We start from the raw sequence: 18503 nt of genomic DNA, 5'->3' as shown, positions 1-18503 counted from the left end.
TCGCCGCGCGCCTACATTTGAAATAACGACCTTGAACGCGGAAAAGACGCGATATGTGAACGGCCCCTAGAAGCAGACGTCTGAAATGAAAGGCAAGAACGGCTATTTATTTGGCTTTAGACTTGTACATGAAAATTTAAAAATGAAATGTCATAATTATAATGTTTTGAGAGTTTACTTATGTAATTATTGCATTAGGCTATGAATTAATAAATGTTTATTGATAAGATCTAGCTATTTCATTTACAGTAGCACGAACGACGAGTAGTCGAGTAACTCGAGTATTGTTTTGATAAGAAATCGACTAGCAGAAATCAGTAGTCGTGCAACCCGTATGATCATTTAGTTTTCTCTCTCAGGACAGTAAACATGTCACTCAAACAGAAGAGTATCTGGTGATAAAGGTTAGAGAAGGTCATGGGTTCGATTCTTGGGGAATGCATGAACTGATAAAATGTAAACCTTGATTGTAAGGCGCTTTGGATAAAAACATCTGCCAAATTCATAAATATAATTCAGAAAATTTATCTCAAGGTCGATCTAAACTTAAAGTAAAATCATTCCTTCAAATCTCTTATCACCTGCATAAAAAAAAAACAAAAACAAAACATGTATATCTGGATATAAAAAGTTCATCCAATGGAAATGAATCAATGCTGAACTGCTGGACAATGACTGTCCTCTATCTCTGCTGTACAGCCGAAACAAACTTTATTGCATTATTTTCCTGTTATCACTGTAAAGCTGCTTTGAAATCAAACAATCTGTATTTGTAAAAAGCGCTATATAAATAAAGATGATTTGACATGTAACAAATAAATAAGGCATACATTCAGATGATCTCTGTGAGCCACCCTTCACCATCTTTACTAGTTTTACTGGCAGCCGACTGTAATTTACCCATCATCATGTGCTGATAGAAAAGCTTTCAGATATTCATCTTTAGATAGTATTACAAGACTTTATTCATTTAATTTTTGTTTTTAATAATAAAGGATAATGTACAAAGTCACACTGTTCACAGTATTAGAAAATTGCAGGTACAGAGAATGATAAAAGTCAAATTTAATCTCCATACTTAAGGAATAACTTACCAAATACAAAACTGTCATTCATTATAAGCATTTCTGAAAGTCACAAAAAAAAGGACAAAACCAAACATTTTGGGATTTTTTGAATAGTCTCTTAATGTTCACATATATATATACATACACACACACACACACACACACACACACACACACACACACACACACACACACGGATCAAAGAGATCAATAATGTACCATTATTTCACTGAAATCAATATAAAACAGAAACAGAATTTTAAAACCTACAACCAGAGTTATATAGTTCAGTAGTTTGAGGTAAAGCAGATGTGTGTATGTACAGATATAGTTTATGGAGTTCCTATGAAGCTTTTGTCTTTCATGATCTTCATATTTAAAGGGGTGGTATAATGCCGTTTTCACAAGATGTCAAATAAATCTCTGATGTCCCCAGAGTGTGTGTGTGAAGATTTAGCTCAAAATACCCCACAGATATTTTTATATAGCATGTTAAAATTGTCACTTTGTGAGGGTTAGCAAAAATGCACCTTTTTGTGACTGTCACTTTAAATGCAAATGAGCTGCTGCTCCCGGCACAGAGGGCGGAGCTTCAAGAGCTTGTGTCCTGAAAATTTCAAAAACTTTCAACCTTTATGTTCAAAATGGAGTCGGACAAAGATGGAGAGACTCAAGAAGAAGTGACAACATGTAGACAACATTTCTGAACGGTTAGTTGATGAATGTATGTAGCTTATGAGTGGTTATCTTCTAGTCATTGATTAGCATATTCTGTCATGATAATCTATAAATCATGTTCTGAGGGCGGAGTTTATGTAAATTCTAGGGTTGGTGATGTCACTAACCCGGGAGGAAGCTCTTGTAGTCTCTACCAGCCGTTTGTTGTAGACCTTAAAAAACAATTTCTTTAAAAGCAAATATCTCCCTTTGCTTTGAACTTTGAAAGTCGTAATTTTGCGGATGTTGTTTATGATCGAACAGCAACATTACACACTAACTAAAGTTAGAAAAGTGAATAATCAACAAACAAAACTCTTTCTTTCATACTGCAGTCAGTGATATTCACATCTTCTGGATTTTGCTCTTGGAAATTGCTGTTGTTGTCATCATGTTTATGGCACAGAATCATCCTCCTCTGGGATACTCAAGGTTTGGCTGTAGTTTGGTTTCTTTTTGTAAATGATTATCATTATGATGATGAAAATAAAACAGCCTGTAACTGCAGCGATGACAGCATTCTTAGATCTTGTATCGTCTCCTTCTCTTCTCTCCTTCTCTACTAATGTTGATGTTGACTCTGGAAAGGTGCAATTAAACGGTTTAAATAATTGTTTAAATCATAAACTCAACTTCATCCTATCAAACATCAGACAGTCAGATTCTCCACACAAACTTCACAAAACATTTCTGCTGCTGAGAATCTGATCAAACTGATTTCTTGACACTCAGACCAGATCTAAACATCTCTAAAATCAAATATCTAGAGAGATGGATCTGTTTGGAGACCATGATCATACATACGTTTCCTTCTTAGACCTTAAACTATAAAATCATTTATTCACAGGTGATTTTTAAAATGATAAATATTCTGACAAGAGACTAAACATCAGTTTTCTGTGTTCCATAAGTAACTCAATAATCAATGTTATATATTTCTTACCAGGAGCTTCAGTGACAGGTTCAGGTTTACTGGTCTCTGTTAACAGATTTTAAACCACTGTTAGTAGATTGAAAATAAAAGTACATTTGCAAACATTTATTGAATTATAAACAACAGTATTATATATGGTACCTGTTATGTCCACAGTGAATTCAGCTGATCCCTTTCCTTGATTTGTTTGGATAAAGAATCTGAATTCTCCCGTCATTACTGTAGTTGAACTGAAGCTGCATGTGAAGCTGTTTCTCTGTTCACAGGAGTGAGGAGGAAACTCTTTTCTACAGATTTCGGAGTCAGTATATTTCTCAGAGTATTGATACTTATAGTATATAACGCTGCATCCAGACTTCTTCAGAAAGACGCTGCAGGTGAGAGTTACTTCTTCACCCACAGATCCAGTCACATTCTCACAGCTTACACTGATGTGAACTGAAAAATAACAGAGTATATCATATAATACAGCAACTATATAATAATAAAGATAATTTTTTTAATATTTTTATTATTTATTAACATTTTTTACTTTACATCTCAGTAAACTTTTAACATATCAGACTTTATATGTTTTTGTACATTATAGTTTGAACAGGATTTAATATCTGGTAATGGGTATTACCAGATACCCATATATTTTATTATTTAAAATTAATTAAAGCTTATATATTTAATAGTAATATATACACTACAGTCTCTGTATGCAACATCCTGGCTGTTTCTTTTAATCATGTGCATCAGAGTCAGTAGAGAAACACAAGATTTGAACTTATTTTATTATTGCCTTAGATTTACTGTAGTCCCTCCTCACTCTTTCTAGGGGAAAGTTTATTCTCTTACCATCAGCTTGACAGACAGCAGTAAAAGTCCAAACCAGAATGAACAGTTGCACTGCATTTACAGCATTCATGCTTTTAATTCTGCAATAGAAAAAAATGACAACAGAAAGTTGCATAACTTAAACGTTAAACTTAAACAACTAGGACAAATAAGGAAGTACTTGTAGAGATGATTTACTGTAAGCTCAGTATGTCAGAATTTAATTCAATAATTTTGCGAGGTTTCACACAATATAATGAATCATGCATTAATTTAGAGGGGCTGAAGAGACTCACGAGTGTAAACTACAACCACAAAACCAGAATCGTGTACTACAATAAAGCACAGAGATCACAACGAAACACATCCATTCATGATAATATTGCTGCTGAATCTACAGAGCCACGACAGAAATTGAACGTGATGAAATAATGTTCTATTGCATTGTCTTCACTGGCTGAACGCAAAAACAAATAGAATCAACACTGCAACATTAATCAGACAAAATGATCACAAACACGCAGAAAAAATGTTTTCTATAGGCTATTTAAAAGACATTGAAAAATCTGCAAAATGTGTAAATCACAGAATACAAAGATACCATGTACTGAAGATTGTCCTGTGGCTGGTTATGGATCAGTAAATATAAAGGATATTGTTTCCCTGTTGAAGAGAGAGTTATTGCTCACCTCTGGTCTGTGTGTCTTCAGCGCGTGTGTCATTTACACTGACTCTCTACAGCTCACTCTAGTGTATTAAATACAGACTTTCACTTTCAGATTGACTCAGTTGCTCACAGAACACACACAGCCTTTCGTTTCGAGCCAGCAGTCGGTGCTGTCAGTGACTGGGAAATCTCCCCTGCAGGATCATAGTGATTTTATCTCTCAGGACAGTAAACATGTCACTCAAACAGAAGAGTATCTGGTGGTAAAGGTTAGAGAAGGTCATGGGTTCGATTCTTGGGGAATGCATGAACTGATCAAATGTAAACCTTGATTGTGAGGCGCTTTGGATAAAAACATCTGCCAAATTCATAAATATAATTCAGAAAACTAATCTCAAGGTCGATCTAAACTTATAGTAAAATCATTCTACCTTCAAATCTCTTATCACCTGCAAAAAAACAAAACAAAAACAAAAACAAAACAATGTATATCTAAATGGAAATGAATCAACGCTGAACTGCTGGACAATGACTGTCCTCTATCTCTGCTGTACAGCCGAAACAAACTTTGTTGCATTATTTTCCTGTTATCACTGTAAAGCTGCTTTGAAAAGAAACGATCTGTATTTGTAAAAGAAACGATCTGTATTTGTAAAAGAAACAATCTGTATTTGTAAAAAGCGCTATATAAATAAAGATGATTTGACATGTAACAAATAAATAAGGAAACATTCAGATGATCTCTGTGAGCCACCCTTCACCATCTTTACTAGTTTTACTGGCAGCCGACTGTAATTTACCCATCATCATGTGCTGATAGAAAAGCTTTCAGATATTCATCTTTAGAGAGTATTACAAAACTTTATTCATTTAATTTTTTGTTTTAATAATAAAGGATAATGTACAAAGCCACATTGTTCATAGTATTAGAAAATTGCAGGTACAGAGAATGATAAAAGTCCAATTTAATTTCCATACTTAAGGTATAAATTACCAAATACAAAATTGTCATTCATTGTAAGCATTTCTGAAAGACACAAAAAAAAAGGACAAAACCAAACAGTTTGGGATTTTTTGCATTGTCTCTTAATGTTCACATATATATACAGACACACACACACACACACACACACACACACACACACACACACACACACACACACACACACACACACACTGATCAAAGAGATCAATAATGTACCATTATTTCACAGAAATCAATATAAAACAGAAACAGAGTTTTAAAATCTACAACCAGAGTTATATAGTTCAGTAGTTTGAGGTAAAGCAGATGTGTGTATGTACAGATATAGTTTATGGAGTTCCTATGAAGCTTTTGTCTTTCATGATCTTCACATTTAAAGGGGTGGTATAATGCCGTTTTCACAAGATGTAAAATAAATCTGTGATGTCCCCAGAGTGTGTGTGTGAAGATTTAGCTCAAAATACCCCACAGATATTTTTATATAGCATGTTAAAATTATCACTTTGTAAGAGTGAGCAAAAATGCACCTTTTTGTGACCGTCACTTTAAATGCAAATGAGCTGCTGCTCCCGGCACAGAGGGCGGAGCTTCAAGAGCTTGTGTCCTGAACATTTCACAAACTTTTAACCTTTTATGTTCAAACCGGAGTCAGACAAAGATGGAGAGACTCAAGAAGAAGTGACAACATGTAGAATACAACAGGACATTTCTGAACGGTTAGTTGATGAATTTATGTAGCTTATGAGTGGTTATCTTCTAGTCCACAGGTGTCAAACTCAGTTCCTGGAGGGCCACAGCCCTACACAGTTTTGTTCCAACCCTGCTTCAACACACACACACCTGCAGTTTTCAAATAAGCCTGAAGGACTTGATTGATTGATTAGCTGATCAGGTGTGTTTAATTAGGGTTGAAGCTAAACTCTGCAGGGCTGTGGCCCTCCAGGAACTGAGTTTGACACCCCATTGATTAGTATATTCAAGGCTTGTTCGACTTCATGCAGCTCTGCGCAGACTGATCGGCGGCTGACTTGAAGCAGTGCATGCCGGTTAGAAATTTTGTCCGACTTGATCCAGCGCCGACGCCACGTGACTGTGAAGTATGCCATCAAAGTACCGAAAGAGCGATTCGAGAGTAGCCGGAGAACTCAGCCAGCGCAGCTTCTCAAGAGCGGCTGCACGAGGGCTGATGACGACACAGCTGTTCTACGATTGGCCAGATCCATTGCATGACAACGATCACATGTGTTGCGTGTTTATTCAAACACCTTTAGTTCCTCTAAAGTGCACAAATCAGTTTATTATAATAGTAAACACTCTTTTCATGTAGTTGTGATGTTATATTGTGTCATGTTTATCAAAATAAAACTGATTAAAAAACAGACTCCACTTCATTGATAGTAGCTTATGTTGAATTTTATTCTTGTTCAAACAGACGCTGTGTGAAGCAGTACATAAAGTAGGCTATTGAATGAAAATGTCTCTGAAACATTATTTGGCAAATATTGCATTTATTTCACTTCAGCTGTGGTAAAGTATGCAAACACCACGTGAGCGGTCACTACGGGAACCAGAAAGTGTCCGACTTCACGTCTCCGTTTGCGGCTCCACCCCGCCTGCACGCGGCTACTCTCGCCGATCGGTTACATCCAGCCGCAGCCGATGTCGAACACACCTTCTGTCTTGATAATCTATAAATCACTTTCCTGGGGGTGGGGCTTATGCACATTTTTGGGTTGGAGATGTCACTAACTCGGGAGGAAGCTCTTGTAGTCTCTACCAGCCGTTTGTTGTAGTCCTTAAAAAGCGATTTCTTTAATAGCATATATCTCCCTTTGCTTTGAACTTTGAGTGTCGTAATTTTGCAGATGTTGTTTATTGTCAAACAGCAACATTACACACTCAAGTTAGAAAAGTGAATAATCAACCCCCCCCGTCAAACAAAACTCAATCTTTCATACTGCAGTCATCAGTGATATTCACATTTTCTGGATTTTGCTCTTGGAAATTGCTGTTGTTATCATCATGTTTCCATACTTCCTCCTCTGGAATAGTTGGCTGTAGTTTTTTTTTTTTGTAAATGATTGTCATTATGATGATGATGATGATGATGAAGATGAAACAGCCTGTAACTGCAGCGATGACAGTGTTCTTAGATCCAAAACCATTTTCTGTTCCAGAACCCGCCACTGTTGTTAGTATATCTTGCCGTGCTTTTAGATCTGAAAAAGTGCATTTAAAATAATAGTTTTTAAATCATAAAGTCAACTTCATCCTATCAAACATCAGACAGTCAGATCCTCCACACAAACTTCACAAAACATTTCTGCTGCTGAGAATCTGATCAAACTGATTTCTTGACGCACAGACCAGATCTAAACATCTCTAAAATCAAATATCTAGAGAGATGGATCTGTTTGGAGACCATGATCATATATATGTTTCCTTCTTAGACCTTAAACTATAAAATCATTTATTCACAGGTGATTTTTAAAATGATAAATATTCTGACAAGAGACTAAACATCAGTTTTCTGTGTTCCAGAAGTAACTCAATAATCAAATGTTATATATTTCTTACCAGGAGCTTCAGTGATTTCAGGTTTACTGGTCTCTGTTAACAGATTTTAAATCACTGTTAGTAGATTGAAAATAAAAGTACATTTACAAACATTTATTGCATTATAAACAACAGTATTATATATGGTACCTGTTATGTCCACAGTGAATTCAGCTGATCCCGTTCCTTGATTTGTTTGGATAAAGAATCTGAATTCTCCTGTCATTACTGTAGTTGAACTGAAGCTGCATGTGAAGCTGTTTCTCTGTTCATGGTCCTGAGGAAACTCTTTTCTACAGATTGTGGAGTCAGTATATTTCTCAGGGTACAGCAACTTATACGATTTAATGCAGCCTCCAGAGTTCTTCAGAGAGACGCTGCAGTTGAGAGTTACTTCTTCACCCACAGATCCAGTCACATTCTCACAGCTTACACTGATGTCATCTGAAAAATAACAGAGTATATCATATAATACAGCAACTGAACTATAAAAAAGTTATATAATAAAGTATAAATATATAATAAAGTATACATTTTTTTTTTTTTACATCTTAGTAAACTTTTAACATATCAGACTTTATGTGTCTGTGTCCATGGTAATATAATAAACACACAGTGACTCTTTCACCCGAGAACCTGTTCATAAATTAAACCTCTGCATTATGTGTTTTTGTTCATTAGAGTTTGAACAGGATTTAATATCTGGTAATGGGAGGGTCACATATTGTATTATTTACAATTAATTATAGCTTATATATTCAATAGTAATATATACACCACAGTCTCTGCACACAAAACCCCTGACGGTTTCTTTTAATCATGTGCATCAGAGTCAGTAGAGAAACACAAGATCATGTAGTCTTGACTGAAAATGGGATTTTCTGCTTCTCTGTATGAACACATTGAACAAGTAATTGTTCAAATAGAAAATCTGAATTTTAATCCCCGGAAGGATGAAATACTCAGAGCCATGCTTAAACACTTGGACTGACCTGGATACAAAAGGAGCAACTTGTGTTATGATAACTATGATACTAAGTTTTTAACTTTTTTCTTCATTATCTTATATTTATTCCCTCCTAAAAATTCTCACACACTCTTTCTAGGGGAAAGTTTATTCTCTTACCATCAGGTTGACAGACAGCAGTAAAAGTCCAAACCAGAATGAACAGTTGCACTGCATTTACAGCATTCATGCTTTTGATTCTGCAATAGAATAAAATAAACAGAAAATTGTATCAAAAGTTAAACTTAAAGAACAAGGACTAACAAGCAAGTGCTAGAGATTAAATTAGAGACGATTTACTGTAAACTCAGTATGTCATAATTTAATTAAATCATTCTGCGAGATTTCAAACAGCATAACGAATCATGCATTTATTTAGAGGGGTTGAAGAGACTCACGAGTGTAAAATACAAACACAATATTTAGAGAACATAATGAAAAAGATCCATTCATGATAATATTGCTGTTGAATCTACAGAGACACGACATAAATTTTACTTGATGATATACATATTTTTCTACTGTATTGTATTCTCTGGCTGAACGCAAAAACAAATAGAATCAACACCGTCACACTGTAAGACAAAATTATCACAAACACGCAGAAAAACAGTTTTCTATTAGCCTATTTAAAAATCTGCAAAATGTGTAAATCACAGAATACAAAATGTAGCCTACTGAAGATTTTCCTGTGGCTGGTTATGGATTAGTAAATATAAAGGATATTATTTAGCTGTTGAGAGAGAGTTATTGCTCACCTCTGGTCTGTGTGTCTTCAGCGTGTGAGTTCATTCACTCTGAATCTCTCTACAGCTCTCTCTAGTGTATATAGCCTACAGGCTACTCAAATTTCACTTTCAAAATGAAAGTTCATTGTCGAGTCAGCAGTCGGTGTCAATCACGACTCGCAAATCTCCCCTTCATGACGTAATGCTGCAATTTTGGATTTCTATGTCAAATATAGCCTAGTGGAGAAATCGACAGGGTCGTATAGCCTCTCTGTCTGTTGCAGAAACACAAAAAGTTATAAAATTTCAAGCGGTTTAACAGCACTCATCAATGTCAAACCAATTGAGATGACCAATCAAATCAAAGAAAGCTTCTTAAGTGTTCACATATTATCAGAGACCGAACGTGAATTCCAGCGCGACGCATCGGTTTTAACAAGAAGGGTGGGGAAGTGGCTAAACATTTAATATTTTATATATTATTATATGTTATATAGGCTATTATATGTTATACGGTAATATTATATATTTTAAAATGAAAAGATATTTGCAAATAGTTCAAATTGATTACTTAAAAAAAAAAAGATCATATTGTTTGTTTACCATTCTCATTTCCCTTTCTGTTTAGCTACCAATATCTTCGGTGTGTTACACTATTTAATATGCAATGTCAATATTTTTTAATAAATTAATATATGTAGCCTATATGAATATACAGTATTTAATGGTTCTACATTGCAGAACCCAATGATCAATGAGGTGCTGTTGCTTATTTTGTAAACTTGAACACATTTTCTTCTTTGTGAGGCACATTGTTTAGTAAAGCTGCTTTTGAACAACAAAGTGATTTTTAAAACAATTATATTCATTGGAGGAACCCTTATCCACCCGTGAGAACCTACCACTGCAAAATCTGTCCCTCATCAAAGGTAAACAGGGTTTTTAATAGTTTGCATCACCTCTACATACAGTCCTTAAACCATACGTCAAAATATGAATGCAGTGCGTCTAATATTTTCCATCATTACAGACAATACAAGTCACAACTGTTGTCCCTCAAGTGAGGTGCTTCCCATGATGATTTTGGGAAACTTTCACTATATAATCACTTTGGAATCCTTGTATAAACTAGAAGCAGTGTCTCGCCCCACACTTTTCCATTCCTCCTACTGGGCTCAAATTCCTGGCATCTGGACCAGCAATCTGTTTTAAAGCTTGGTTGAGCTAATAACAATCAGAGCCAGTGTGAGATGTTATAGTCTGAGGCACACTGGCAAATTACTGACACCTAACTAGTTTAAAATAAAGTCAAAGCAATAGACTTAATGAGACGGAATGAAATCTTGTACATCACCAGTTTCAGCATCAGCCACTGAAAAATACACTGGTCAAAGAGTAGCCTGCACAACAAACATATAAAATGAGATGCAATTACATTACAATCACACATTTAACAGACACTTTTATCCAAAGTGACTTACAATAGGGGAACAAAAGCAATTTATCATAGAACCAACACTAATCATATTCAGGTGGAAGCAGGGCCGTGCACAGACATTTCGAGGGGCAGTGGCTTAAACCAAAGAAGGGGGCACTATAAGGAGTTTGTGTCAGGGACCAGTCAAGCTCGGTCCCATCCACCACTCAATGATCACTCTCTCCAGACGACTGATCACCTGCACCTGTTCACCATCAGCATCCTATCACAAGCACTACAAAACACTCACTATACCGCAGTTCCTTGTCAAGCCTCCAACGGGAACAGACCATGATCCATTATCTCCTGAGTCTCTGACGCATCCAGATTTCTGAGAAGTAACGTATATCCTAATCTCTATATCATTGTTCCGCTGTCTCCAGACTTCCTGCTTGATTCCATGTTTCCGGTGATCCTGCGTACTCATAGCTTCTGATGTTTCCTCCGAGCTTGTTTGCTAGCGACTGCATCTGAAAGAGAAAAGACAAGTATTAATGAACTGTGACTGCTTGACATTAAATAACCTGAAGAGAACATGCTCACCTGATTGTCTGCCCCGCACCGAGTGATCTTCACCGAATCTGCACCTGAACTCACAAATATGCTAGAGACAGACATTTAATTATTCAATTGGAAGAGTAATTATAACAACATAAATTGATTTAGCACTAAATCCTAATTGTAATCTAATTGCCCATGATTATAAAAGAGTTGTTATTAATTCTCTATATTAAGATGATACTGCCTCAGAGTGAGTCAAACTGTCAGGATACAGGCACGGAGACAGAGGTAAGTGCATCCAAACACAGCTTTATTCAAGTAAACAAGAGTGCAAGGTGAGTATTCAGTGAGTTCAGGTGCAGATTTGGTGAAGATCACTCGGTGTGGGGCAGACAATCAGGTGAGCATGTTCTCTTCAGGTTATTTAATGTCAAGCAGTCACAGTTCATTAATACTTGTCTTTTCTCTTTCAGATGCAGTCGCTAGCAAACAAGCTCGGAGGAAACATCAGAAGCTATGAGTACGCAGGATCACCGGAAACATGGAATCAGGCAGGAAGTCTGGAGACAGCGGAACAATGATATAGAGATTAGGATATACGTTACTTCTCAGAAATCTGGATGCATCAGAGACTCAGGAGACAATGGATCATGGTCTGTTCCCGTTGGAGGCTTGACAAGGAACTGCGGTATAGTGAGTGTTTTGTAGTGCTTGTGATAGGATGCTGATGGTGAACAGGTGCAGGTGATCAGTCGTCTGGAGAGAGTGATCATTGAGTGGTGGATGGGACCGAGCTTGACTGGTCCCTGACACAAACTCCTTATAGTGCCCCCTTCTTTGGTTTAAGCCACTGCCCCTCGAAATGTCTGTGCACGGCCCTGGAGATGACCTTGAGCAAGGCACCTGACCTCCAATCACTCCCAGGTGTGTGTGTCATGTGTGTTCGTTCACTACTCATTACTCTTAATGTGTGTGCACTCACTTGGATGAGTTAAACGCAGAGGACAAACTCTAGTATGGATAACCATACTTGTCCTTCACATGCCACTTTAAAATGCATTTGGAATTAATTTATTTGGTAATATAGTAGTGCCAATAAGTTTACATCCCACTGTAAACCCTCAGCATCATGCAACAGAGAATTAGTTCTCCTCAATTAGTTTTACTGGTATACTGTAACTTACCAATCATCATGTGATGATAAAACAAGTTTCCAGATATTCATCTTTAGAGTTTTACAAGTGTAAAAAAAAAAAAAAAAAAACTTTACAAAGCCACATCATTAAAAAATTGCAGGTATCAGAATATATGCAAATAATAATAACTTACAGATTAAGTTATAATACCACTCCCCAAATACAAAACTGACATTCATTATACATTCCATGAAAGTCAGAAAAAAAGAGCAAAACCAAACTTTTGCTGCATTGCCTTTTAATGTCCACACAGGCTTGACTCCATTAAACACACACACACACGCACACGCACACGCACACGCACACACACACACACACACACACACGCACACACACACACACAGGGTTCTAAAAAATGAACTAATCTCTATTTTTTTAATTAAATTATTATAAATAAAATATATAACCAATGAATAATAACATGTTACTAAAATGTATTTTAAAAATGTAAACATAGTTTTAGCTAAATTAATATATTTATAAAAACACCTTACATTTCCAGAGGGGTGAAAAAAAAAACAATCCAAAAAGCTAATAGTTTAAGTTGTCATAAACAAAACAGTTTTAAGTTCAGTTTTTTCCACAGACCATCGTTGTAGAATATTTGTTTTATTAAGACTTTTAATAATTTATATATATATATATATATATATATATACATATATATATACATACATACATACATACATACATACATATACATATATATATATATATATATATACATACATATATACATATATATATATATATATATACATATACATATACATATATACATATACATATATATATATATATATATATACATACATATATATATATATATATATATATATATACATACATATATGTATGTATATATATATATATATACATACATATATGTATGTATATATATATATATATATATATATATATATATATATATATATATATATATATACATACATACATACATACATACATACATACATACATACATACATACATACATACATGTATGTATATATATATATATACATACATATATATACATACATATATATACATATATATATATATATACCATGCTGACCTTCTTGCTCGCTCGGAGCAGTGTGCTGGCATAAAATGAAGTGCTCTTGAATGGTTTAAATCACATCTCTCCAATAGAAGTTTTAAAGTTAACATTGATGAACATTGGTCTGAGGCCGCTCCTTTATCGTGTGGTGCACTGTAAAAAAAATGATTTGATCAATAAGTTATGACAACATATGTTTCTACATTGCTTTATCTCATCAAAACTCATTTTTTATACAAGATTCAACTCATTTTTTAAATCAGTTTAATGTAATTTAAGTTAAATGAACATCCAAGTTGATTGTACTTAAAAATTTAAGGCAGCAACTTTTTTTTTACAGTTTGTTCCCCAAGGATCCATCTTAGCTCCTATTCCTTTTTCCATTATACTGTATATCCTCCCATTGGGTTCTATTTTTAGGAAGCATGGTCTGTCGTTCCATTGCTATGCAGATGACACTGCATTCTAATGGTCTGGAGCTAGCCTACTTATTTGTCTGATGTGAAGGCATGGCTGTCTAATTATTGTGTTTGGTCTGTCAGATTCTCTTAGTACACCAAAAATAAATCTCAGGAGTTAACCTCTCCTTGGATAGGGGCTGTTTTTGATGATAAATACAGTGGTCAGATCATGTTTCTTTCAGCTTTGACTACAAGCAAAAGTAAAACCTATTCTGTCTATATCTTTTTTTGTGTGGAAAAAAGTAATACTTACTTAGTCAGCTCAGAGACTGACAGACGGTGCTGTGAGAGAGAACCACTCTGTGATTTTATATTATATATTTTATATTATAAGGAATTCATTTATATACTTTTAAAGAATAGAATGTTTTTCAACTTTAGTTAAATTAGCAAGATATTTACTTTATATTATATTTTATATATTTATTTTATAAACATTTCATTTATACACTTTTAAAGAACAGAATGTCTTTCAACTTTAGTTAAATTAGCAAGATATTTATTTTATTATAAATTTATATTATAAACATTTCATTTATAAACTTTTAAAGAACAGAATGTCTTTCAACTTTAGTTAAATTAGCAAGATATTTATTTTATATTATATATCTTATATTATAACCATTTCATTTATATTCTTTTAAAGAACAGAATGTTTTTCGACTTTAGTTAGTCTGATCATTATTAGAAAACCTCTTTTCATCACTTCCACTGTCCTCAGCAATCCCACAGTGCTCTGTAACGTGGAGGGTGGGAGGGAGTGCGATGTTGAGGCTTGTGACACACATCCTGATATCAGAGCTGAAAAATAACCCTCATCACTTCCATTAGTATATCACGCACATCCTGATATCAGAGCTTAAAAATAACCCTCATCACTTCCATTAGTATATCACACACATCCTGTTGTCAGAGCTCAAACATAACCCTTATCACTGCCATTATATCAAAGTTCAAATATTAAACAATACATCCCCTTATACTCACAAGGTCATATACGTATTATCCAATTATCCTATTATACAATTACACAAGGTCACGGCTAGGGCAAGGTCAGGTCAAGTTCAACCCAAGGGAAAACTGTAACCACATTTTTTAAACCACACTTTAACCATAAGTTTCACTTGAATCTTTTTACTTAAGTTGGTACTTATACTGAAGTACTGCATCATGTTCAATCAAATTATGTTGCCAATATTAACTTATAAATCGCTTATCAATTTCTTTGCTTTAAAGGAAATTCTTGCAGTAAAGGAAATTGTTAATTCAGTACACATCCTCTATAGCTGACCAGGCAAACATGATTTTTTCCAGTTGCTGGATTATGTCTTCTTTGTGAGGTAACATGCTGTAAAGAGCACCCATTGGCCCAACGACGGAATCCAACGGCCTGGGCGAAGGGAGAATGCATGTACGTCTTTTCAGCGCTCCAGCGAAGTTCACTTAATTTATTGGAATTAAGTTTCAATATTACTTTAGCTCCACGCTTAATCTGACTCCAATTTCAAATGATAATCAAATTTAGATTGTGTTTCTTATTAGAAAATAGTCATAAATATTGATTATGAATTAATTTAGATCTTTGATTATTCTGAGTATCCCATACTTTAAATTATTCATTCATTAAGGGACCCAATGCCACACAGAGTCACACGCCCCGGGTTTACGTGGATCTCACGGACACAGCCTCGCCAGTCTGATCTTGGTCAGAGGGTGCAGGGTTTGCTAATACCTCTTAAGTCGGTTGCCTACTGCTCACGTACACAAAAAAAGTGTAGTTTATTTAGCCATTTCCGTACAAGTCAGTGATAGACAGAAATCAAAAGGTCTTCAGATGACGTGCCTACTGCTCCGTTCATATGTGCCTTTAGTTTGACCCATCCTGGGCATAGAGCTGCGGCAGCACCAGCTTCCTCATAATCTACTCAAATAATGATTCAGAAAACTTCAGAATAACTCAAGATGTAACATTTATTTGTCAGGTAAAAATGTATCATGCCAATTACACAAGTAAATGATTAAAAGCCAATTCAGAAATAATAAATACATGACATCATTTACTCAAAGATGACTCTAAAAGTAAGCAATGTATTCCTGGCAGAGGGATACAGTGGTGTGTGAGTGTTTGCCAACAGGAAAACACTGAATCAGCACTGTATGGGGGTCATTCCTGGTTAGGGAGGGAGATGCACAGATAAGGAAAGAGAAAAGTTTGGACAGGGTGTGTTTTATGGCTTTATTGCAGGGTGAGTTTTGTCTAAGCAGGGAAATCAGTTCTTACAATGCAAAGAAGAAACATGGAAACATTGTTTTATATTCCATATACTGGTATCACGCATATTACTGTCCACCTTCTGGCTGTCATCTTCTTTTGTTTCAGATTACCAAGGCTTTCAAGTCCTGGCTGTCATGGACATAATTGCTGAGAGACACTCATCCTCATAGTCAAGCTACAGTTTAGACGTCCCGGGATTTACTGCCACGTCTACTTGTTAATACTGTTTTGCTTTTAAAGACATTACTAAAGTGTCTTAATCGTCTGTATATCACTCAAGCTGATGGTTATATGGGGGGTTTATGCTAAAGCTCTGTAGGTTCATTAATTATGGAGCAAGAACCCCCATAAGGAACCATACCGACAAAGATAAATTGTGTTTTAATAATCTCAAAGTAACTTGCCAAAGTGGTCCTGTCTTAATTACCTTTACCTCTTCATCTGTGAGAATGCCTTACTTTGACAGAATCCAAGATGTTGTTTCTGTTTTGGACCAAGACTGCCTAAATTACACCTAAATCACATGACACATCAAGGGAAATGGGCATCTTATTCTTAGAAAAACTGATATATATACTATGTGTGTGTGTATGCACGTACGTACGTGTGTGTATGTATACAGTATACTGGCTATCGCCAGCTTTTGCGTGTGTATGTGTTTTATGGAAAAATGTTGACGTCAGAACCCGACGGATTGACGTTTGAACCTGCCGTCAGAATGACGATGTCAGAACCCGACGTTGGGTACTGACGTCAATCCGATGTCGGGTTCTGCGTCGTTCTGACATCATTCTGACGTCGGGTTCAAACGTTTCATTTCCAACCAAAATCCAACACTCAGCAACCAAAATCATCCCCTGACTGATGTTACTACTTTCCACTCAGGAAACTTGACAAAAATGTAGTGGAGTAAAAAGTATGATATTTGTCTTTTAGGCTAAATGTGGTGAAGTTAAGTAAAAAGTTTCGGAAAAAATAATACTCAAGTACAGTACAGATACTCAAAAAGTGTACTTAAGTACAGTAGATGTACTTTGTTACTGTCTACCTCTGATTGGTGTGGAGTAAAAAGTACGAGATTTGTCTTTCAAATGTAGTGAAAAGTTTCAAGAATTAATAATACTCAAGTAAAGTACAGGACAAGTCGGACAGACGTTGGATTTTGGTTGGAAATGAAAGTCGGGTTGACGTCAGACACGACTGATGTTGGTTTCTGACGTCAACCTTGTCTGTCCAGCGTTGGAGATTACAGTTTTTTTCAATTGCTAAAACACAATTTCTGAAACCTTACTCCATTTTCTGAAAACATTAAACACAAAACCCCATCTTCAAGCACTATTTACAAAACCTCTGACTCCTCTCGCAAAATGAAACTTTCACCTCAACAGTTTTACATGTGTTCAAAATCAAACACTGCTCTCAAATCATAGACAAAGTGATCAAAATTATATACACTATCAAGCAGTCAGAAAACAATACACCAAAAAAAAAGAGAGAGAGAGAGAGAGAGAGAGAGAGAGTAAGAGGAAGAGGAAGGAGGAGGTAAAGAGAGAAAGCCCCAAGAAAGGAATCCAGAGAAGAAGAGAGCCAGAGCTTCTTTTATCCTTTCCTGACCATGTGACTAAAACCCAGATGTGAGACATTAAAACTGACCGATCAGATAATTACACTTCCCCCATTGTACTAAAGGTGTGACAACTCAGCGACCCCCAAAGTACAAACATGTTGGCCTACAGGCCTGTTACGTCCTGTGACGTAGTCTTGTTTATATTGTGCTGGTGATTTTTTTTTTGTTTTCTCTTTTTCTATCTCTTTCTTATGCAGCGCTCCAAATTGTCCGCAGCTGATGCCAATTAGCAGGAGCGTGGCTTATCTGATGGCAGCCTGTATAAAACCACAAAGAGACTGTGATTGACAGGATGAACAAACCAGGAAGGGAGGGAGGGAAAGTCTCACGCATAGTTGAACTGTCAGTGAGAATCTATAGCCGGATTTTCGAAAAGGCGGTTGAGCACGACTGCTCCGTGAATGGATCAGAGGTAGGTGGC

General features: G+C 35.7%; 2 protein-coding genes across 3 annotated transcripts; both read right to left on the bottom strand.

Annotated features, from left to right (window-relative positions):
* Positions 1 to 985: 985 nt before the first annotated feature.
* On the bottom strand, positions 986 to 4269 carry LOC308706873 (uncharacterized protein). The gene is made up of 5 exons (XM_081392738.1): positions 4230 to 4269; positions 3562 to 3641; positions 2860 to 3156; positions 2728 to 2763; positions 986 to 2364 (listed from the first exon to the last, which is right to left on the bottom strand). Exons 2-5 carry the CDS (start codon positions 3629 to 3631, stop codon positions 2180 to 2182), a joined length of 588 nt encoding a protein of 195 aa, XP_081248864.1. The 5' UTR covers positions 3632 to 3641; positions 4230 to 4269; the 3' UTR covers positions 986 to 2179.
* A 2318-nt stretch (positions 4270 to 6587) lies between these two features.
* On the bottom strand, positions 6588 to 11050 carry LOC308706619 (uncharacterized protein). Of its 2 annotated transcripts, XM_081392380.1 has the most exons (7): positions 10964 to 11050; positions 10837 to 10882; positions 9513 to 9757; positions 8875 to 8954; positions 7899 to 8192; positions 7770 to 7802; positions 6588 to 7411 (listed from the first exon to the last, which is right to left on the bottom strand). In XM_081392380.1, exons 4-7 carry the CDS (start codon positions 8942 to 8944, stop codon positions 7137 to 7139), a joined length of 672 nt encoding a protein of 223 aa, XP_081248506.1. In that variant the 5' UTR covers positions 8945 to 8954; positions 9513 to 9757; positions 10837 to 10882; positions 10964 to 11050; the 3' UTR covers positions 6588 to 7136. The 2 variants fall into 2 exon arrangements, with proteins under 2 accessions (XP_081248506.1, XP_081248505.1); XM_081392379.1 differs by lacking the exon at positions 10964 to 11050 and having other exon boundaries at positions 10837 to 10956.
* Positions 11051 to 18503: the final 7453 nt, after the last annotated feature.

Source organism: Scardinius erythrophthalmus (assembly GCF_964197995.2).
Source record: "Scardinius erythrophthalmus genome assembly, chromosome: 18".
Classification (NCBI taxonomy): Eukaryota; Metazoa; Chordata; class Actinopteri; order Cypriniformes; family Leuciscidae; genus Scardinius; species Scardinius erythrophthalmus.
This window is presented reverse-complemented; position numbering and strand designations above follow the sequence as displayed.